Source organism: Pan paniscus, chromosome X, assembly GCF_029289425.2.
Source record: "Pan paniscus chromosome X, NHGRI_mPanPan1-v2.0_pri, whole genome shotgun sequence".
In the NCBI taxonomy this organism is placed as follows: domain Eukaryota; kingdom Metazoa; phylum Chordata; class Mammalia; order Primates; family Hominidae; genus Pan; species Pan paniscus.
Genome location: NC_073272.2, coordinates 85,822,806 through 85,846,602, shown reverse-complemented (window position 1 = coordinate 85,846,602; position 23,797 = coordinate 85,822,806). Strand labels below are relative to the sequence as shown.

General features: G+C 33.5%; 1 protein-coding gene across 2 annotated transcripts in view; it reads right to left on the bottom strand.

Moving 5' to 3' along the window:
- DACH2 (dachshund family transcription factor 2) overlaps positions 1-23,797 on the bottom strand; it is a 673,465-nt gene that overhangs the window by 453,874 nt on the left and 195,794 nt on the right. For both annotated transcript variants that reach the window (XM_034950560.3, XM_055106836.1), the window contains exon 2: positions 3,453-3,491. In XM_034950560.3, the coding sequence (XP_034806451.1) occupies positions 3,453-3,491 (39 nt within the window). The remainder of the gene's footprint in view (positions 1-3,452; positions 3,492-23,797) is intronic.

Below are 23,797 nucleotides of genomic sequence, written 5' to 3'. Positions count from 1 at the left end.
ATGCTGTCCCTGGTATTTATAGGCTGTATGACCTTGGGTAAATCATTTAACCATCTCTGTGACTCAGTATCACCAACTGTAAGACAACGATTATAATTGCAGCACCTATCTTATAGAGTTGTTATGATGATTAAAAGAACGAATATGTGAAAAATCACCTGAACTCACGTTTGATAAATGTTAAATATTATTATGTCTTGGCAAAAAAAGAGGATTAATTGTTCATCAATATTTTATCCTGAATTATCTTATTTATATGTCTATGCTGGTCAAATGCATCAAATAATCACTCATTTCTTAAATTCTCTACCTTTGAGGATTAACCACTTAACTAAAGATCCTTAATTATTAGAGTTTTAGTAAATAAGTTTCATTCATTAGTATATTTAAACATATTGCACCCCAATCATGTAACAGATTACTTGTGGTCAAAACTAGCTGATGATCTGGAAAGGGCAGCACTGTCTACCCAAATTTTATTTAAGTAAACATCAGCTATTTTGCACATTGTCATATGTGTTGACCAGTTACCCAACAATTTCTCATCTTTCACGTGTGTTTGTGTTAAATCTGCAACTAGAATGATTTGTCAAGGAATGAGATTTTTTTCTAGTTTATTTAGGATTTGAGATAATGCCTTCAATTCTCTCTCTTTCTTTTTTTACTTTTCTTTTTAAAGTTCTCGACTTTCTCATCAGAAGTGAAAATGTTAATTTACCATCCTCACTAAGGATTTATGGTACAAATCATTGTGACCATTAAAGCAGGTTTAACAGTGGGGTGTTTTCTTTCTCTTTTTCTTTCTTTCTTTTTTTTTTTTCTAGAGAGATTGGAATTTAATTGTTTCCTTTTTAGACAAATATGCTTTTGGATTGCCAGTGATGAAAGGGGCATACAGATGTCAAAAGCATTGTAGCACAGTGGGATTATGTGCTAAGGTCCATGGCAGGACAGACAAACAAGCAAAGTCTCAGATCAGTCAAACAGTTACCTTTTAATAAAATCTCAGATGACCAACTTTGTTTTATCTTTGCCAATGCCTATCAAAAGTTCAAATGAAGTTTTGTTGTGTTAACTGCTTACATTTCTTTTATTTCTTATTTTAACCATTTGTAAAAATAAAGGAATTTCGCTAGATGGAATTGGGAATTTGTTTAAAGGCAAGCCAATTTAAAATAAAACAACACATGTTATACACATGGCTTTCTTCTTATTAAAACAAAATAAATTGGACTTTAAATAGAAACCTTAATTATGTTATGTGATGAGAACTATACTTAAGTATTCTTTTGTGGACATGGCAGTAATAATCTGTTTCATACTGCATTTCACTGATAACATGAAAGCAAAAAAATACTAATTTAATTTTAATTTTCAAATCACTTGAAGGAAAAACTATATTGCCTATTTTGAAGTAGTAAAAAATAAAACCCACAAAGCGCATAACCACCATTTTGAGTACCAGAATAATTATTTGTAAGCACTCCCACTGGTTATTTATTCACCTTATATGAATTTTCCATGATCAAAAGCTTCAGGTGCATTTATAACAAACTGTGATTCTTTTTGTAATTGCAATATCTTGAGGACTCACAATTTAGAGCAGAGGTCGCAAACTGACAGCCCATGGGCTATATCCTGACCCCAGATGGATTTTGTTTTGCCTGTGCAGTGTTGCTTTTTTTGTTTTGTTTTGCTTTTTATTGAGTTAGTTACCAACATTTAAGAATTGGAGAATTTCATGTAAAAATCGTAATTCCCAGCTTCTTTTAAAAAGTCAGATCTTAACAATACTGAGCTTGCATTCCCACATGGTAATAATCAGCCAAACTGAGTAACAGCCACCACTTTGGAAAAGAATATATACTCCCTGGTTCACCATAGTCCCCACCACTCTGTATTGCTTATAGTCTTTCATTTACGTTACCATCCTTGCCTCAGTAGGCATTGGAGTTTGCGACTCTCCTGGTTTCTCTATAGTTTCTGTGAGTGACTTGATACATATACTTTCAAAAACACTTCATGGTTTTTCTCTGATTGCAATAAATGTAAAAATATTATATATATATATGTACATATGAAAAGTATGTTTTGATAATCCAGAAATAAATCTATATAGTTATAAATTACTGCTATATTTAATGAAGAAAGAACTTGACTTAATTTGCTTGTCATTTTACTAGAAAATCAAAAATAAAGTGAAAGCCAATTTCAATGCCTGAATTCAATTGCATTCATATAAAATCGGAAACACTTTCAATATCCAAGCCTAGACTCAAAACATAATCCATTTACTATTTTACAGTTAAACTCAGTCATTAATAAAATCTAGTGGGTTTTAGTCTCCCCAGCATTGATATCATTGTCTAATAGAAAGTTTGGCACTTAAGGAGGCACATCCACTGCTTCAGGTCACTTGGGTATTATTTAGTGTGCATGACATGTAAAACTAACTTTTAATAAAGAAAATGTCACAGATACTAGAAACACCACCATAGTGATGTTTTATTTTGTATGTTGAAAACCCACGATAAATCCATGGTATAGTCCTCATCTCTCCTACAGCTCCATGACATTTTTCTTATAGAAAAATATGGATAAAGCCTGCATCAAGGGCAGCCCTAAAGAAAGGGGAAAAAAAATATCACCAAAAGTTAATGTAACCTGAGAAAGAAGTGTGGAAGAGAAGAGGGGCACTACTGACAGGAACTATCAAAATATATTTTAGGATCATGGGTTCCCCTCCTTTGCCCTTGTCTCTGAGTCACTGTGTGTTCTTTTCACCACTACAACCTAAAATGTCTGAGGCCTGGAACAATATGTTATCTCTGATTGCCCTTTTACTAAGATTTTCATAGATATTTTAAGAGGTTTCAAGTATAAATCTTCTTAGACTTCCAAATATTTGTTTAAAATATTAGAAGAAAACAATTTAAATGTTTTAGAACTTCTAACATGCCTACAACACATATCTGTGCCTAATGCTTAGAATGACTCAGAAGATTAGAAAGCCAGATTCTTTTCCATTATCGTTGTAGCACACTTAATAGCCTGTGCTGCCCTGCAAAAGTGAATGTACCTTCCTAAGCCTTCCAGAACAAAGGGGCGGGTGGACATCTGAATAACTTCCCCATTATTTTACATAGCTGTCAAAGTTTTTATGTCAGTGTTGTTCACTCAACCCCAACCAACCTTGCAGCCTTTCTCTAACTTCTGCTTTATAACCTCCAACTGGATGGACAGATTGTAATTCACTCTTTGGATTTCATTTTTTCTAATGAACTGAGGATTAAGCAAGATTCAGCATTTGCTGCTGAAAATTTCAAATGGCTCTACTTTCCTACCTTAGTGAGTATAGTACAGGGAACAAGATTATGAAAGTGTGGCTGAATCTGTACAGGCTCCAGGACATTCTCAGGAATTTGATTTTTAAAAAATAAATACATAAATACCTGTTAACAGCTTGTTTTCTTGTCATTTGCCTCTTCCTTCTAAAAGGAGAGTGTAGCAGAAAATAAATAAATAAAACTGGTTAATTGAGAGTTCTGGTTAGTTAGCTTCCAATTAAGCAAGGCTTTATTATATTTCACAAAACATCTTCCTAAATTCTGCAGAAATTTTAGATAGGTTACACACAATGAAACACCAGCAGGGAAGAGCACATAGAAGGTAAGGAAGCCTGAATTGCTATTAGTGTTTTAAATATATGAATAATGTTAGCACATTTCTAGTATAATCCCCATTGACTAAAGAATAACGTGAAATGTCATGTGGTTTAGGGCTTTTCCATATATGAAGACAAGGAAATAAGGTTATAGATTTCTGTTGAAGAAAGTGGCCTTGGGTCGTAACAATTCCAAAAAAATTCAGCAATATTATGTCTTTTCCCTCTCTCTCAAGAGCCTTCCTTCCCATCCCATTAGGTATTCCAACATTTTGGAGGGAAAAATCCCTTTCTAATTTTTTCTCATCTTTTATTTGGCCAACAGGATGATGAAAGTAAGCCAATATCAATGTTGTGCTTATTTCCTAAACATGGAGCCATTGATCTCCGACAGATCACTATATACATTTTTCTGGAGCATACTGAATTATCTTACATCTTCCTCACAAGGGTTACACATGCACATTCACACACACACACACACACACACACATACACACACACACACAGTCATACACACATCCACACAAAAGAAATTAAACACATACAAAAGAGATCCATTTTAAAAAACACATAATTAGCCTTGTTAACAAAATAATTATTCTTTCCAGCAGTGCAGTAACTCCCAGTGTTCTCCAATCCTTTAATAAAGAACAGTGAAATCTAAAATGACATGCAAAAAAAACTGTGAGGACTATAATGTGGTTCTTTTAACCCTTAATGTACTTCTTAGTAATACAGAAACGGGAATCTTCCTATAATGCCCACTACAAGTATATGTGGTTAGTTCATCATCTTTTTGTTGAACAAAAACAAAAATATCATCTGTTTGGCTTTGTTTTGTTTGCTTTTGAAAAGCAACTGTTTCTCTGCTCAAAGTCTGTAGAGAGCATTCTAAAAAAAAAATGAAAATATATCTGGGGTTGCTGGGGAGAGGAGGTAAGAGTGAAGGTGAGCCTTTTTTCACCTACTCTTATGTTCTGTCACTCCACTGCCATAACTATTTGATTTTGCTTTACATCTCACTCACCCAACCTCTTCCGAGGTGACACTTTTCTTAAATAAAATATAATCATACACACCAAGTCAGTGATAATGCATCCTTCCTTATTTTAATGGGCTATATATGACTGGATTTGAGGGCATTTTTTCAATTTTACCAAAAGTCCGTCTCTTTTTTAACAATAAAACTTTCTAAGCTCAACAAACTTTTTGGCTATCACTATATATATATATATATATATTTATATATATGTATAATATATATAATTATACTATATATATATATATATTTATATATATGTATAATATATATAATTATACTATATAAATATATATATATAATTATACTAATCCTCACCAAAATCAAAATCATTTACATCTCCTATGGCATGAGTTTCACAGGTTAAAACTTAGACTCTGAAATCATTGACTACAGAAACATTCGTGTTAGAATTATTCAATGAACATATAAACACCCATGAGTTAACTGTCCTTTTATTAACAATTTAAAACTTACTCAGAAAATTAGGAGTTTACCTTGATATTTGAAAATTTCTCATTGATCTTGTCCAATGTAAGGAATGTACTTTACAATAGTGCTTAACAAACTAGCTATAACTCCAGGGCTTTAAGGCCTACAAGTTAAATAGGTATATTTCGTTTTTGACATTCTAAGTAAAATGTGACTTCTATACTTCTGAATTTGTTCTTTTAGTGATATCAATTAATTCATTTTAGTTTTCTTTATACTTTGCCAAATAATCAACATTTTGGAAAACTTTATTGAACAAGCAGATGATGATACTAATATTATCAGCTCAGTACAGAATAGGTTATAATGTGAAAAAAAATCAGCTGGGTTCCCTGGAGTTGGCCCAAAATGTTTTGTATTCCTTCTATTTCCTCTTTGTCTACTAAAGTTTTCTTTTTGCTGCCCCTCTCCACTTCTGATTCTGGCTGTGAAACAAAAGTCATGATGAAAAGGCCTGAAATTTACTAAAATGTGTGTTTGTGGCTGACATAACATATGTTCACATTCTTATAAAGCCACTAACAAAACAAGGGTTACACACAGTCAAGAAAGTTGTGGCAGATACAATATACAATATACAACTACCACCAACAGAACTATTAGCAACTGAGATTTTACAACATATGGTGGTAAGCAGTGAGGGTTCTCTACACAACTCACTAGTTCCAATCATCATCATGATTGTACCACATTAGGACATTGATTAACCTTACTGTAGAGAGAGCCTTCCCGTATGCACAAGTTATGACTAGAAGGTGATTCTACTCTGGCTGAGACCCAAGAAGTTAATAATTGAGAGCTGGTCTTATTTAGAATTAGTCAAGGTCATTTTTACCCTGTACCACTGATAAATAAATTTTCATACTTTGATTCTTCCAACTTTGGGCATGTGAATGTGAAGCTCAACAAAGTTAACGACAGTGATTGCTACCCAGTGTGCTCATCTTTGATTGCAGTCAGTTTAGTATAAAAATCAGAGATATGATATTCTCACTTTTGAAACCTAAATTTAGCCCACAAAATCTCATTTAATAATATAGAGAAACAGCATGCGAGACACATGACAGGAGGCAATAAAATACCACATAATAAGGAGTCCAGTTAAAATGTCAGGCTCATTTAATTTAAGTATTTAGGTCCTTTTCAGGATAAATTTAAAAATCACTATCTAATATCACATATTATGTTCAGCCTCTGATGTGAAGTAAACTAAAGAGATTGTTCCTTTAACCGATGCTTCAAACAAAGGAAAGTACTTCAAACAGAGCATTTTAAAGATACAGTCAACTTTTGGAACTATCTACTGCAATGGATTTCAAACTGGATTCTAAAGAACTTCAGTGAAACTGCTAATGTATACTAGAAGGAAAAATAAAGGGAGCAATTCTCTTATATCTTTTCATTAGTGCAGCTCTTCCTTTTCCTATGTGATATAATGGGGGTGCCTGAACTGCTTTGGTTAACCACCTACCACCACCACCACCATTTAACAGACGAGGAAATTCTCCCCTGAGATGTTCAATTATTTGGCCAAAGTCGCAGAGGAAGTTAGTGCCAGATCACCCAATATACTGACCTGAATGACAGCTACTGCCCCTACATTTTTAATCCTGCTTCCTTCCTCTACTGTATATTAGAGAACCACTTCTTTAATGTCCTCCCAAAGACTGTCATATCTGTTTTATCCTCATGGGGACATAATAAGGTTGATAAACATTACATATATATTTAGATAGTAGAAGAGACAAGATTTGTGGCTCCCTTGATCTCTAAGCCAGTGATCTTTCTGTACAGAGCTTTAAAAATCAAAACAGTTTACATAAAATCTGAATTTCAATGTGCTTATACACTCTTGGTAGGAATGTAAATTAGTTCAGCCACTGGAAAGCACTTTGGGGATTTCTCAAAGAACTTAAAAAAGAACTACCATTTGACCCAGCAATCTCATTACTGGGCACGTACCAAAGGAAAATAAATTTTTCTACCAAAAACACACATGAACTTGTATGTTCATCACAGCACTACTCATAATAGCAAAGACATGGAATCAACCTAAGTGCCTAGCAACAGGGAATGAATAAAGAAAATGTGGTATATGTATACCATGGAATATTACACAGCCATAAAAAAGAACAAAATCATGTCCTTTGCAGCAACATGGAAGCAGCTGGAGGCCATTATCCTAAGAGAATTAACACAGGGATGGAAAACCATATACTGCATCTTCTCACTTACAAGTGGGAGCTAAACACTGGGTACACATGGACATAAAGATGGCAACAATAGACACTGGGGACTACTAGACATAGGGGAGAGGAAAGAGGAGCAAGGGCTGAAAAATTGCCTATTAGGTACTATGCTCTCTACCTGAGTGACAGGATCATTCACACCTCAAACCTCAGCAACACACAATATACCCACGTAACAAACTTGCACACATACCCCCCAAATCTAAAATAATGTACTCCTGAATCTAAAATAAGGTTGAATTTTTTACTAAAAAGAGAGATCTGGCAATACTGGTTTCACATTCTTACTGGTTTGGCACAACTAGATGAAGTAGATTAGCAATGGCTACCCCATAGAAAGAGCATGCACTCTACTGTTCCCCACAGTTCCCACAATTTCTTATGACCTTATACCTGGCCCTCTTAATGAATTTATGTTGAATTTATGTTATTTCCAAGGTCCCAGGCAGAATATGAATTTTATGGCTGCTATTTTAAGGGTTATAGGTGTAATTTACCCAAATATCAATCAATTTCCCTAAAGAAAGTATGGGATTTCTGAAAACTTCCATGTGTGTGTAAGGTATTGACTGAAGGTGCACTAAGAGTGCTAAATCATCTGTCTACCTAAAAAAAAGTCATATGTACCTTTATTAATGAAGAAAGACAAGTCTTTGACCTTTGAAGTTGACATCCATATATATAGAATAGCACCTAAAGCAAGTTGCATCAGATAAACACAGATTAAATAAGAAACAAATTCTGATTACGCTCACAGATACAATATCATTCAGAGTAGAAGCTATATATTTAAAATTCGAAAAGATCAATAAAAATGTTCCCTATGCTTTGAAATGGAAGTCAGCTGTTGACATATACTGCCATATTTTGGGGACTACTAAATTAGGTTTCGGTTGCCCCTCACACAGGTAACATCTTTTAGTCATGCAATTTATTTTTCTGGCCCAATACAATAAACAGTGTCTATTTGCTAATAAAATGTAATAAATAAATGAAGTATAAGTCAAGCAATGCCTCCCCACCTCCCATCAGACATCATCAGTAGGAGATAAACTGCCAATAAATATGTGCTGGTAAAACTTTTAAATGTTATCTTTGAAGATATGACCAAATCATGTTAACTGTTGCATTTCCACTGTTGGAACTTTTAAAGGTTTTTCCTCACTCTTAGATGATAACTTTATGCATCTTATATAACAACAATTGCTCCACAGCAGCTGGTTCAAAGGCATTTAATCACTTTAGGAATCCTGAAAAATGTTTGGCAAACATATATATTAACAGAAAAAAAAACCTGAAGATATCCTTATTTTAAAGATGTAAATTTAATAGCCTGTATATTTCAGGCCTATTTAAGTTTGTAGGAGGCATCCAAACAAACGCTTTGTCTGTTAAATCTCCAAACACATGATTTTCTGAACCAAGGCCCAGACAATTAAAACTGACCATTTGCTTCCTCTCAGAATTTTTTTTCTATAATTATTTGGGAATAACAAAAACTTTGGTTATATTAAGTATTTGCTGCTTCTGATAAATTTTGATGCACACACTTGAGTCTTTTAAAAATCAGTGAGATTTAAAGTCAGAGTCAAGAGGAAAAACAAAAAAAAATTGAATATGGGATGGGGTGGTGGTGAAGATAAATGGGCCTATGGAATTTTTTTACTAGTTTGTTTGTAGGAGATAGGGTTTTTGGTTATATATATACACTCTTGTATTAACATAGAGTGTCAATATAACTCAAAGAATGCAAGACCCTATGTCAATTGTCTCTGACAGATGATCCTTTATACAAACAATATTTTGTTGGTCCTGTCCGAGGAGCCTCAGCAGTTTCAATGATATTTCTCATATGTCCTACAAAAACAAAGAATATCAAAAATAGGATTACTGTTCACAGCATCAAATACCTTTTTCAAGGCAATGTTCATTTTAAAAAATAGAATAACTTGCTCTTCTCACGGTACAACAATAAGTGTTTCAACATGTGTGATATATGAATATATGTACCATCAAGCATGATGCCCATTAAATATCTTTAGTGGTACTATGGATGTATACCAACTAGTATTTTCAATGATATTCTTCCACATATTCAAATTCAGTAAATATCGGTCACATACATAAACTGATTATTAGCTAATTTGCCTGAAATCATTTCTGTCGTATAAAGCTTTAAACGTTAAAATTCCTCAAAACCTTCATAAATTTTAGATCACTTAATGCTATGTCATCTTTGTCTACAATGTTTCTGTTGGAAATTTTTTATCTTTCAGTCTTGCTATTCATGTTTGTAGGTTTGGCTAGACATCATGGGTGACCTTTGAATTGTGTGCTTTGATCTGCATAGGAGTTCTAGCCAGCCTCCGGTAAGGGATTTTTCAGCACCATTACACTATTTATATTTCATGTCTTCCAGTCGATGATCATGTCCTGCTATTGTGTGTTCAGAATGACTCATAGAAAACACTAAAGAAATGCTTCAGAAGCCAAACAAAACATTTATGGTAGATATACTCTGCAGCCCTTAAAACACTGGACACAATTACTGCTTTATCAGCTTTTAGCTAACTTTGTATTTGATGGTTTGATATCACACTGAGACAGTAGTAAACTGGCTTACTTCCTAGTTTACTGCCTATGTGGAGAACTTGGTGTCAACTTCCAACCCTGAATTGCTCATTAAAATGATGTTTCCTTCCTAGCACTTATCACAATGTGTAATTATTTTACCTATTTACTTGTTTTAGGTCTACTTTTCCAATGACACTGTAATCTCCATGAGATAGTAGGTTAGGCTTTTTATTTGCTGTTTCATTCCATCAGCCCACACAATGCTGGCATGCAGTAGTCATCAGTAGATATTTGTCAACTGAGATGAATTTTGACCTTGTGAAGGGACACTTTACCCTTATTCAAAATCATCACTGTACAGTCTTTAAGGTTATTTTTATAAAACATATTTTGAGAATGTATTTCTACTTTGCAGTGCTGATTAACATAATTAATTATGATACATGATTTGTGTAAGAACAGCCATGGTGTTCTAGAATCTGAGTAAACTTTCTCTGAGTAGCCAAAGTTTATCAGAAACTTTATAAGTCCAAACTTATTGATGGCAGCAAATATACTGAATTATTGATTGGTAAAAATATAGATTCATTATAAAGCTATTCACGAAAATAAATAATGCGATAAAATTTATTTGAATTATACCTTAACTTTTTCTAACATTTGGCAAATTGGTCTAATTAAGCTTAAATTAGATGTGAAAAGCAGTTCTGTAAGCAGAACTCAGCTAAGCTGTTTCTAAGAAAATGAGTTCATTTGCCAATTGATCATTCTGATAATCCTATCTGGTTTAGTGTAGCTGCAGATGAAGACAATCAAGCAGGGTCAGAGCAAAGGAATCTTGGCCTGGACATGCTCTTAATGTATTACTGGGAGTCAAAAATGGGAATGAAGAGGATTACCGATTTGAAAGTCCATTAAATCCCTTATATTCATCTCCTGACTTAATCCCTGACAAGGATTTTAAAATAAAATATTTTAAAATAGTCTAAAATAAAATATTTTAAAATAAGATAAATAAATGTATTTTGAAATCTATTTAAAATCTATTTTAAAATAAAATAAAATCCACGTTCCTTACCAATTAAGAGACCAGAGGCACATATTTAAAATTACAAATTATTATCTTTCAAAGCAATATATATAAGTTTGTTTACAGGTTCAAAATCTCATATTTAAATAATAATACCACTTGTTGTATAGTTTTACAGTTAACAGAGCATTTTCTCTTCATTGTCTAATAGAATAAAACTATTTTGTGTGCAAAAGTAGGTTTGAATCTTCATATATTTTCATATGTAATATATACATTAAAATTATATATATAGAAAGTGAGATTGAAGAGTTTTTAATCTGATTCGGTATTCTACCACTTCTTGTTAATATTTATCTATGTGAATATGACTGAATTACTGTTTTATCTTGATGCTTTTTTCCTTAATAAGCTATGTGACTTTTACGCACTGCAAAGAATTAACTTAAGAATCAAAAAGGCTGAGCATAGTGGCTTACATTCGTAATCCCTCGAGACCAGGAGTTCATGACCAGCCTTGGCAACTAGCGCAACCCCTTCTCTACAGAATTTTTTTGTAATTAGCTGAGCATGGTGGCACATGCATGTAGTCCTAGCTACTCAGGAGGCTGAGGTGAGAGGATCGCTTGAGCCCAGGTATTTCAACCTGCAGTGAGCTATGATCGCACCACTGCACTCCAGCCTGGGTGACAGAGTGAAACCCTGTCTCAAAAAAAAAAAAAAAAAAAAAAAAAAGAAGAAGAAGAAAGAAAGTAAAAATATTGACTATTGATGAAAGCTCTTCAAACATGCTTATAATTGATATCTAACAGTTTGCATACTGATCCCATAGAGGTCATATTTATCTTCACACCTTATCATAGCAGATTCTTAGTTCAATATTTATTCTACAAATGTTTAGTGATCATCAACTATGTACAAAAGGCTCTGTGCTATGGAGGATACAAAGAGAATACAAAGATCTTCAACCATAGTATCTTACATCAAGAATATTACGATCTAAAAAGAGAGAAATTATGACCACAAATGTAACATTGAATATCTGTGAGTGATAAGCACCACTTGATTCCCTGGTATACAGTAAATACTCAAATACATCTGATTAATGAATGTTGAATCCATGGGTGAAATTAAATTAAGTACTGTAACAATTTATAAGATGAAAGTATCACTTTTACCTGAAGTGGTCAGTGCAGTCACTATGGGGGAGGTAAAATTTGACTTGGGTCTTGAAATAGGTTTTAAAGAACAAAGACTGAAAGAGGATAACAATGCTTTAGGAAATTAAAACTGACAAGATGCACAGAATGGATTGTTATAAGAGAGTGTGTAGGTGAGGAGACCAAGTAGGAGGTTACTTCAGGGTGGTGGAGATGAAAATCAAAAGGAAAGGACGTGTGCAATAGAAAGTCTAAAGCCAACATTAATATGATTTAAAGCCTGACTTATGGAAACTAAGTACAGAATGGAACAAAGGAGAACTCTGAGCTTATGACTTTGTTTCCATGAAAAATTATTTTCCAACTTTTGAACAACAGCCAATTCTGAATGTAACAGGGTTAACAGAAAAACACTGAACAAGGCATAAGGAAACTTGGGTATTGGTCCCAACTAGGCCATTAACTGTGTCACCATTAACCGTGTCACCATGAGCAAATTACTTCCCCTCTCGAGATCACAGTATACTTCTCTGTAAAACCAAGGTTGAATAAGTTGATCTCTCCAGCCCATCACAGCTCAAAAACCCTGTAGTTTTCTGATTCCTAAATTGTTGGCTACCTGCCTACAATATAGGTAGATTACATTGAAAGTCTTCTGAGAGGTCAGTGATGGTTGCAGTTTAGTTGCCACTCCTGAGACATACCCTTTTTCCTCTGATTTAAAGTTATTGCCTGCCTGTTAGAGGTATTCAGCTAAGGGGCATTCTCCTCTATGTTTCAGAAAAGCACTCTCTGAAAAATCCTGTAGACATATTCCTTCATAGAATAAATCAGTAGTGCATTATTCTGTTTGCATGCTACAGAAAAATGGTCTTGAAAAGCTGAGAAGCTCCGATGTTTGTTTCAGCAAGTTTTTCTTCTACTAAAATTTATGCATCTCTTTTACAATAATCTATACTATAATAAAAAGACATTGTCTATCTCTATGTACATTGATATGTTTATATTATTTTCAATTAAATCTTAAATTTGCTCTTTAAAAGTCACAGAAACTCAGGATTCTATCCTGTCTTCACAGCTCATATCCTAAGGTCAATCTAATTCTCTCTTTCAAATGCTGCACCTTTAAAAAAAATATGGTGCATTAGTCCATTTTGCTTTGGTATAAACGAACACCCGAGACTGGGTAATTTATTTAAAAAAGAGGTTTATTTGGCTCACATTTCTATAGGCTGTACAAGAAACATAGTGCCATCATCTGCTTCTGGTGAGGCCTCCAGAAGCTTATAATCATGGTGGAAGGCAAAGGGGAAATAGGCATGTCACATGGCAAGAGGGGAAGCAAAAAGGGGGGTGGGGTCGCAGACTTTTCTCAACAACCAAATCTCATGTGAACTCATCACCATAAGTAGGGCACCACACCATTCATGAGGGATCTACCCCCACAGCCCAAACACCTCCCACCAGGCCCCCCCTCCAATGTTGAGAATCACATTTTGACATGAGATTTGGAGGGGACAAACATCCAAACTGTATCATATGGTAGCCAGAAATAAATGTAATATTCTAAGTGGGGTTATTAGGAATGATACAATCTCATTATAAGTCATGTAGCTATTTAGGTCTTTGCTATGACCATGCATTCAGGTAAAATCAAGGCTGTCATTTATCAAGAAAGTCTCCATTTAATTTTCATTTCTCCTCCAGGCAGTTAGTTTTATCTTGAACTTTCTGATTGGATAATTCTTATAAAAAGAGTGAATGAATTAGATTATTTGCCTAACAGTTCCACAGAGAAAAACATGCCACACCTACTGACTGCTAATTACTATCCCACTTCATCCTCCTTAGATAAAAGTAAATGGACTTTAACAATATGTACATTTTCATCTATTAATATGTTCAACTATTACCTAACCCCATGAGTGTGCATTGATTTTCATCATTTAAAATGCCAAGCACCAAAAGGAAGACCTTTTGGTCTTCCATTTGGAAGCACCAAATGGATATCTCCTTGTGGTGTCTAGCAAAAGACAATGTACACAAAAGCACCTAATTATAGTGGTGTGAAAAGGTTGTTACAATGAACACTTAAAAGAGCTGTGAAACTTTCTGACCTCTACCTCTGCTGTGAATAAGTTACTATATTCTTTTCTAATAATAAAATCGGGTCAAATAACTTGCTAATCTTTGACACTGGTCACTTCATTTTTTAGACATACAAGTTGAATTATGACTCCTACCTCTCTGCTTACCTGGCAATTTGTGTGTACCTCTGTTATAGAACTCAGTTACATGCCTGTCTCCCTCACTAGGCTTCAATTATTGAAAAGAAACAAAACCTAACTACTAAAAACTGCCTGGAGAACAAGAAAAGTGCAAACATTATAAAACAGTACTAAAGCCTTTAGAAGACATGTGTTTGTTTGAAAGTCTTTGGGGCGATAGTATTGACTTCAAATATAACTATCAAGATAAAAGCTCATTTTTTCCAGGTCCTATATTAAGTCTTCAATGCAATGAAAACATGCTTTTTAATGGAAATTAAAAATTAATCTACATTTTTGTTATGCTTATTATTTCCCAAATACCGACGGATACTGTTAAAATCCTCATGAACAAAGTTTGAATTTTTTATATTCTTTGATTGTAATACTTTTTATCTTGTTGCAATTCCATACATTTTAAATTACAGGAAATTTCCTCCAACTGAAATGTCCTTCCCTAAAGATGATTGTATTCCTTTCACTCTTCTTTATTTAGTTTTCTGTTGTCTCAAAAGTGTACCACAGTATCTGTTTTTTTTTTTTACTTGCAAGTTTTTCGCCTTTATCTCTTGATCTCAATCAAATTAAAGAATAATTTCCCCTTGGTGGAAGTCAATACACTGACACTGTCTTCTATATTAGGTATCAACTTTAATGTTTTAGCAAAATTGAACAAGTCCACCAATATGTCTCCAAATAAAATGTACAATACATGGGTATCCAGGGAGTTTATTGAAGTATAAATTTCTTAGCTGAATCCACGTTGAGGGTTATGATTAGAATTAAACAAGTACCTATGAAGATTGTTAGCCATATCACTACCTAATATTTCCTGTTAGTCATTCTGGCTTTATGTCGCTAGTGGGTTTTATTCTACCTTTTCAAAAGCTATCTGTATTATTCCTTTTGTATAGTTACCCTTTTATCTTATCAATTACTAGAGGTTACTCCCGTAACTCTCTTCTAAAATAACACATGAGCATCTTCTTTATTCAAATATCTCTTCCAATATGCTCTCTTAAGTCTAAAACTTCAACAGGCATGTATTTTTTTCCCTAAAGTTTCATCAGTTCTCATGCCAAAGGGTTTTAAAGAAAACCGTTACTATCCACTTAATTCAAACAAATTTTTAAAAGAAAGAAAAAATGAAAGAAAAATGAGAGAATAGAAGAAAGAAAAGCCTTCCTCTTTCCTGTTGTGTGAATATTAATTATTGCTAATGGAGATGATTGAATACTCCCTAGCATGGGGTGTGGGTTCTACCTTCCCATCACATCATGCTTCTCCTCACGTCTCTAAAGTCACCCCTTGTTTAGGATTCCTTAGCTTTATCTTCTTTCTCATCCACATTGTATAAAGTGTTAACAGTCTTCACACCGCAATCAAGGAATTTCGGATTGCTTCCTCATCTCTCCAGGGCAAATAGGGCTTCCTTTATTTCCCCTCTACGCATTGTTAGCAATACTATATGAGATTCTTAGTCTTTTACTCTGCTTATTTGTGAGGCTCTTGGTCTTATAGTGATCACATTTTGAAGAATGTCTTTGTATCTGTGAATGCCTTCCCTAAAAAATCACATTAAGTGGCAATGAAAGACCACCCACTTATTCTGAAGATGCATTCGTAGTATGAAACAATACATTTTTGCCATTCTCACAAATAGCATGCCCTTATTACCTCACACTCACCATTTACCCATAACAATTGCGGCAAACAAAAATAAAAAAATTAAATAGCAATGCCATGCAAAATAGGCAGACAGGTCTTACATTCTTTACATACAAATTACAGAGCATTTAGGAGATGGAGAAAAATGCTCAAAGGTGTTTAGTGTCTTGGCTTTCTTTTAAAGCATCATTTTCTTTAAAGGCTTTTAATAGGAAATAAACTCATTTCCTATTTTAATAGTCTTTAAGTGATAAAGCCAAAAAATAAAAGAAACCCCAGGAGCAGCAGCAGAGGATAATTTTTTAACTATAGGAAACAAAATGTTTTTAAATTAGAAATGGCTGTTAATCAAATAGCTTTTAAAATTTTCTTTACATACTATTATGGTTCATCCATTTCATCTGCTCACCATAATATGTACATAGAATGTAAACCTACATACAAATATATATGTGTTCCAACCAGAGAAATAATATCTTAATACCAGATCCCACGATATTTCCAAACGATTTTTCAGAAGAAAATATAATTTTATAATTAACTGTCATCATTAAAATTTCTATTTTGTTGTCTTACTAGAAGAAACTGATGAAAGCAATCATGTATATTTACAATTGAGTACAGATAGAAACAAGCTGTCTTTATAGCAAACTTTTGAAAATCAGTTATATTTTGACAACTGTTAAATTGTTATAATTATGAAACTTATCTCATCATGTTGTCATATGACAGTACCAATAGGATCACATACATGATCAAATTATTTTAATGGTAATCCTATAATATTTCAGTAAAAACTTTTGCAAGATGTGGAGTTGTAAGAAGGATCATTACCAGACAGGAAATTTTCTTTGCAATTTATTTGAAACACCAAGAACACCTGAAAAGTAACAATGAAGCATAAGGTCAATTTATCTTTCTCTAATTGCTATCTTTTAAAGAAAAACTTTACAAAAATCTCACTCCAGATAAAGCACCTAAATTTGCCACTGAAACCCTAACTTATTTGATATACCTTAAATATAATCTAAACATATATTACATGTGTAACTGGAAAATTTTTACTAAGGAAAAATACTACTAAATAGGAGTAAATTCTAAACAATATGAATTATTGTCACATATTTTTTCTCTAAAATCAACTTCTTTTGATTGAAAATTGGTCAATATTATGAACTAGATTCTGGCATTATTTTCCTATATTTAAAGTACCCACAGTGCTTTGAAGCACTGAGTTTCAAGCCTATGCCACTTTACTAAGGGATTTTTGCTACTAATGAACTGCTCCTCTCAAAGCTATTATTATGATATCTAGACTACTAGTATTATCACAATTAAAAGTAAGCCCATCTGTTAAAACTAGAATATGGTACCGGTACCGAAAAATCACCTGTTTAGCAACTGGCACATCTACAATATTTTAGAGCTACTATATTTTCAAAGTTCAGTAGCTTGGTGACATGTTAGACTAATTAGCAGTTCTGTTTGCACCGGCTCTAGAAAAGGGAGAGATTAAATGTCTAAGAAAACATTAAGTGTATGTTTTCCTTTCACTTAAGAAAATTATTATAATGTGTGGGGGAATGTCATGGAATTAGGAATCTGCTGTCATTTCCAAACCAATTCCCCCAAGTTAATTGTGGAATTGTGTTTTAATTGTGGATCTCCTGTGAACTTTTTTCAAAACAATCCTCCTCTTTAAAGTTTTCTATTTTATTTAGTTTATCACCTTAAATTTGTTTTGATTTCTTTCAATGGTTTTGGATAAAGCTAATCACCTCTACATTTTAGCCAATTTTTTTAAGTTTATTGTTTGGCCATCTGCTTTTTCTGTCAGCTCAGTTTTGTGTGCATGCGTGTGCAGTTTAATAATTTATAAAATTAATGCCACTAAGAGGCTCTCATTTTCTCTCTGAATTTATACCTTAGAGTAGAACTAAAATCCTGGACTAAAAGTTCCTCATTCATCTTCGTCCTGGTCCATAATAACTGTCCCACTTCTGACTGACTTTTTATTGGAATATTTAGGTTTAAACAGTATCTAGCATTGTTCTAAATCCTAACATTTGCTAAACATTGAGTAAATACTTACTGAGTGAAAAGGGACAGTAATCTAAGGATTTTTGGGATATAATCTCAGTATGTTTTTCTACAGGCATAATCATTTATAGGTATTAAAGAGATTTACTAATATAGATGAAATTTTACTATTTAATAATTATTACAATTGTAACTGTCAAAATAACAACTGATAAGTTAATTTTCTTATTTCTGAATTTTAAATGAGTTTGGAGGTCTCCAATATATTATTTATAAAGGTTGCAAGATAAATAACTTTGCATCTGCCATATTTAACTTAATACCCAGAGGAGAAAAATAGATATATTTTATTCTACTTCCTCCTGTTCAACTGAATTTTCATTTCGAAATATTTGTAATTCTGTCAAATGATGTAAGTTTAACACAAACTGCACACCATGTTAAGATATTTTACAAAAGAATACAATTTATTAAACTTATATCTTTATGTAATTGTACAAATATGCTTATACTTTTTGAATAAAAATGTATTATAAAGTCTTAATGGCATCAATTAAATTCACTGTATCTTGTCAATTTGCAAATAAAGCCCCTAAACACTTAACTTAAATATAAAACTACCTTATTTTATGGAGAAATAAAATATTAACAGAATGAATGATAACCTTACTATGATGAGACACACTGAAACACCACTGGATTGCTCGAAAGATAGATCCTGTCATGAAATACCAAGATAATTGTTGGAGTTCTCTTTTAGAAATATTGGTATAAAATAATGAAATGAAAATTATTCAACTGCATCTTTTATTTTGCTCATATGTAAACTGAAAAATGTATCATTATTCCAATAACCATCATCTTCAGATATAAATCATATTTTTAAAACCTATGATATTGAGAAATATTCATAATTTGCCTTTGGCTACCTTAAACACTCCATTCAAAACAAAGATAAGCAGTAGGTCTACACACAAAATAGTAAAATTATATGCATTTATACAAGTTACATATTGTTTGCTGAAAAAAATGCTATAAAAGCAGGTACACTTTAAAGAGTTTTTCAAATTTTAGCAGATTGCCAGATGCAGTAGAAAAAAGATAAGCTGTTCTTTAACTTCTGAAAGTTTATTGCAGGTTTTATATGTGTTTCAATTCAATAATGTTGGTGTTAATGGTAGGTTTTTTTAGCGTTCTTCAGAATAACAATCAAAGCATATAAGCATATACTATAACTCAAAATATGCTCAGCAACAAAAAAATGCACATTCTGGATTATCACTCAAAAATAAATATTAAAGTACCATTAAAATATTATTTAATATATAAGTTTCATTTCCCTTAATGCCATTAGGGCAAAAATGTTTTTTTTAAATACATTGGTTATTTATCTGAGTTCAAAATGTTTGTCTGGGAAACCATTTAATTTTGTTTTACGAAAATTTTTTACTATCAAAGAGATAAAGATAGATTCAATTCTTCTCAGGAAAGGATAGGACATGGATTTAAATCAAAAAGGAATGTACATTAGCTGCAGGACTTTGGAAGAATCATATACAATTACATAAATGTGTCGATAGGGTGAAAGCATGTATTGGGTTGATATAATAAAATGTAAAAGTGTGTTTTTTCCTTAAATATTTATAGGCTTCTCAAATACTGAAAAATTCAATGACCTTATTTTCTTGGGGAAAAACAAAAGAAAAAGATATTAATGAGAAATGTCCATTTTAATATATGTGCTTGAATATATGTATATGTGTATATGTTACCCTCAAGTTCCAAATATCATTCCCACAGTGTTTTATAGAAAAATGCCCAACAGAATGAAAGTGTGGGGCATAAGGGGAAAATCCTTGGGAAAGAGATCATTCTGTAGGGTGGCAATAATGATGATATATAAACATCTGATTCTGTGTTACTGTCATACAAAGGATTATAGTGCTTAAAAGAAAAAAACATATAGATGTATAACACACTGTTCTGGATCCCATATAAATGAGGAATATTTAATTAGAGGGAAACAATCTTTGAGAAACCAAAAATCTAAAATAAACAGGGTAGTCCAGGCCACCTAGGGAGACCCCATCTCTACAAAAATAAAAATAAAAATTATCCAGGCATGGTGACACACATGTATGGTCCCAGCTACTCAGGAGGCTGAGGTGAGGGATAGCTAGAGCCCAGGAGGTCAAGGCTGCAGCGAGCGGTGATCTAGTTGCATGCACCACTGTACTCCAGCCTGAGCATCAGAGCAAAACCCTGTCTCAAAATAAAAATAAAAAATAAAATGAACAGAAGAATCAAATGTACTCGCTGGGCAGGCAGAAGGAATTTTGGTCAGCTAAAGTCTGAACTTAACACTTTCTTAGCTTTCTCTTAGTTTTCTTTTTTGTTTTTGTTTTTTTAACTGAGACAGGGTCTTGCACTGTCACAAGGCTGGAGTATAGTGGCACAATCATGGCTCACTGTAGTTTTGACCAGCTGGGCTCAAGCGATTCTCTCCCCTTAGCCTCCCAAGTAGCTGGGACTACAGACGTGCACCACTGTACGCAGTTAACTTTAAAAATTGTTGGTATAGATTGGGTCTCACTATGTTGACCAGGCTGGTCTCCAATTCCTGGCCTCAACCAATCCTTCGGCCTTGGCCTCCCAAAGTGCTGGGATTACAGGTTTGAGCCACTACACCTGGCCTCTCTTGGTCTTCTATGTGACTATACAAGCTTAGGCTTTCTTTCCCTGATCTAATGCTATTAGAAAATCGTGCACTCTAGGATAATACAAAATGTCACAGATTATGGAAGGTGGCTATTTTTAATGTATAGTATCAAAATGTAGTTCAGTTCACAGGTGACATTTCATATGAAACTAGTATTGCAATATATTTTTATCTAAATTTTTCATTTGACTTTATATTTTATTTTGAATTTGATAATAGCATTTATATTTCTCACCAGAATCAATATAAATTAATTTTAATTGTAATAAAATTACCTGTAAGAAATTAAAGGCACTCTTTAATTAAATACACACATGCACACACAAACACACACACACACACACACACACATAAGACAAAATATAATGGTTCTATTTCTCCCTTTCTCTGATGCCACATTCTTGACCAATACATAACATCTACCAACGTATCACATTCCACTGGCTATACAACCTGGCTCTGTGACAGTAGCTCCTCATTTTCAAATCTGATCTGAAAGTTTTTTAAACTTCAATGATATTCTGCAGGCCTAGCTTCTTATCCAAGGAGCTCAAGGTTCCCTCCAAATTCAGTTACTAGCATATGTCAGATATAGGCCAGTGAAAACTGGCCTTGTATGGAAAGTGCATCAGATTTCAGTCTTAAACAACATGTTTATAGCATCCTTTCACCAGTCACTTGCAAAACTGAGACTAGAATTTTTTTTTTCTTTTACCAATCAAGAATAAACAAAGATGAGCTGGGAGAAAGAAATAGCTTCTATCAGGAATTTTTCCACTACCTAACCTTGCCATCTTGCCACTGGGTATTGCTTCTGGCCAAGATTCTCCTGCTGAGTTTGCTCCCCAGCAATTGTAGGTAGCCTAATGATAAGAGGGTAGAAAGAAGAGGATTATCAGCAGGGCTTGTAGGGGCATTGCCATCACTCCATAATTGCTGCCCAGCTCTCTCTGGGATTGTGTGTGTGTGTGTGTGTGTGTGTGTGTGTGTGTGTGTGTGTGTGTGTGTGTGTGTGGCGGGGCTGGGATGGCATAATTTGGAAAATACATTTCTGTCTCAGGTAAATCTACTTTGAATCGTACTTAAAACTAAATAAGAACAAGCCCGTTTAAGCAAAGGAGAAAGTGATTGGAAGAAACACTTACATATACTCAGAGAACCCTAGCTAGAATACAGATCTAAACTGATTTTTTTCTATCTCTTACAACTTGGCTGAAAGACAGAATTATTTCTAATGAGATACTTTATATAGAAATATTGCTGTACAGCAAATATTAAATAGTGGACTACTCTTGAGCTTGCTCAAATTATAATATTTAACAAAATCCTGCAGGAAAATACAAAGTGATGAAGTGGGAGAGGACATGACAGGGAGGACGAAGAAAGATAAAACAGGGTGGGTGAAGAGGAGAGCAATCCAAAAATGTAGTGTTCCCATTACCTGTACACACCCACACACATTTCTTGTCTGCCCAACAAACTTCTAGTTGTCCTTAAAACTCAGCTCAAGTGCTGCTTTCTCTGTCCCTACAAGACTGACCTAAGCCCTTGATTGAAGAATGAATGGGAGAAGATAGTCATAAATACTTTTGTCTCATGGATATGCCAAATAAAACATGGAAATACACAAACAAGATACCTAGTAATATCCTTTCATCAGTTCACTCCATTTGATCAAGCACACATGTGTATAACAAGTGATTTTTATCCTTTGATTTCCAGGTTAAAGAAAGAATGAGTTGGAAAGCGTATATGTAATACTAAAACATTACCTTATTAAGGCTGTATGTTTGAAAAAGCCCAGAAAAATGTTTAATACAAATGGCATTACTCTGTTCTAACTTATTAAAATACACGAAGAATGTCACATAACAGAATTTTACTCAAAGGATAAAAAACATTACCTTTGTAATATGACCCTAAAAGTTACACTAGCTTATGTAAGGAATACATTTATCTCTATGTTTCTTATGTTTTCTTGTAGAGAGCCCAGGTTGCTTCACATGTGAAAAACATTGTGTGCCCAACCAGTTTAAAGCTCTATAATGCAGAAAACATGTTCTTTGTCTAGTCCCTAAAACTAAAACACAGAACTAAGTGTCAAGATATTTGTAATCCTATGTATTATGCATAATAAAAATAACAAATGCAGGAGTTTGATAAATACAAGTTTCTTTATTAAAAAGCAAATACAGAATATAACTTTTAAAAGACACAGAGGAAATCCACTCAGAGGACCATTTCAAGTAAGCTTGCATAGTTGGTTGTGTTTCTAACAATGATTTTGTGTTTTTTTGACTTTTTAGTAATGGTCATTCTTGCAGGAGTAAGTAACTTGGATGGAGCTGGAGGCCATTGTTGTAAGTGAAGTAACTCAGGAATGGAAAATTCAGTACAGTATATTCTCACTTACAAGTGGGAGCTAAGCTATGGGTATACAAAGGCATACAGAGTGATACAATGGACTATGGAGACTCAGAAGACAGAGAGTAGGGGAGAAAGGGATAAAAACCTACATACTAGGTACAGTGTATGCTACTCCAGTGATATGTGCACTAAAATCTCAGACTTCACCACTATACATTGCATCCAAGCAACCAAAAACATCTTCTTGTACCCTAAAGCTAATGAAATTAACAAAATTCAAGAAAAGAAAGTAAAAAGACAGCTTGAAAAAATATTTTCAACTCATATATCTGCCAAGATCTAGCATTTTTTTATTTTTTAAAATAAATTACAGAACAACATGAAAAAATAAAAATAAAAATGATTTTGTGATTCCATGCTCATGGATAGGAAGAATCAATATTGTTTAAATGGCCATATTGTCCAAAGCAATTTACAGATTCAGTGCTATTCCTATCAAACTATCAAGGATATTTTTCATAGAAT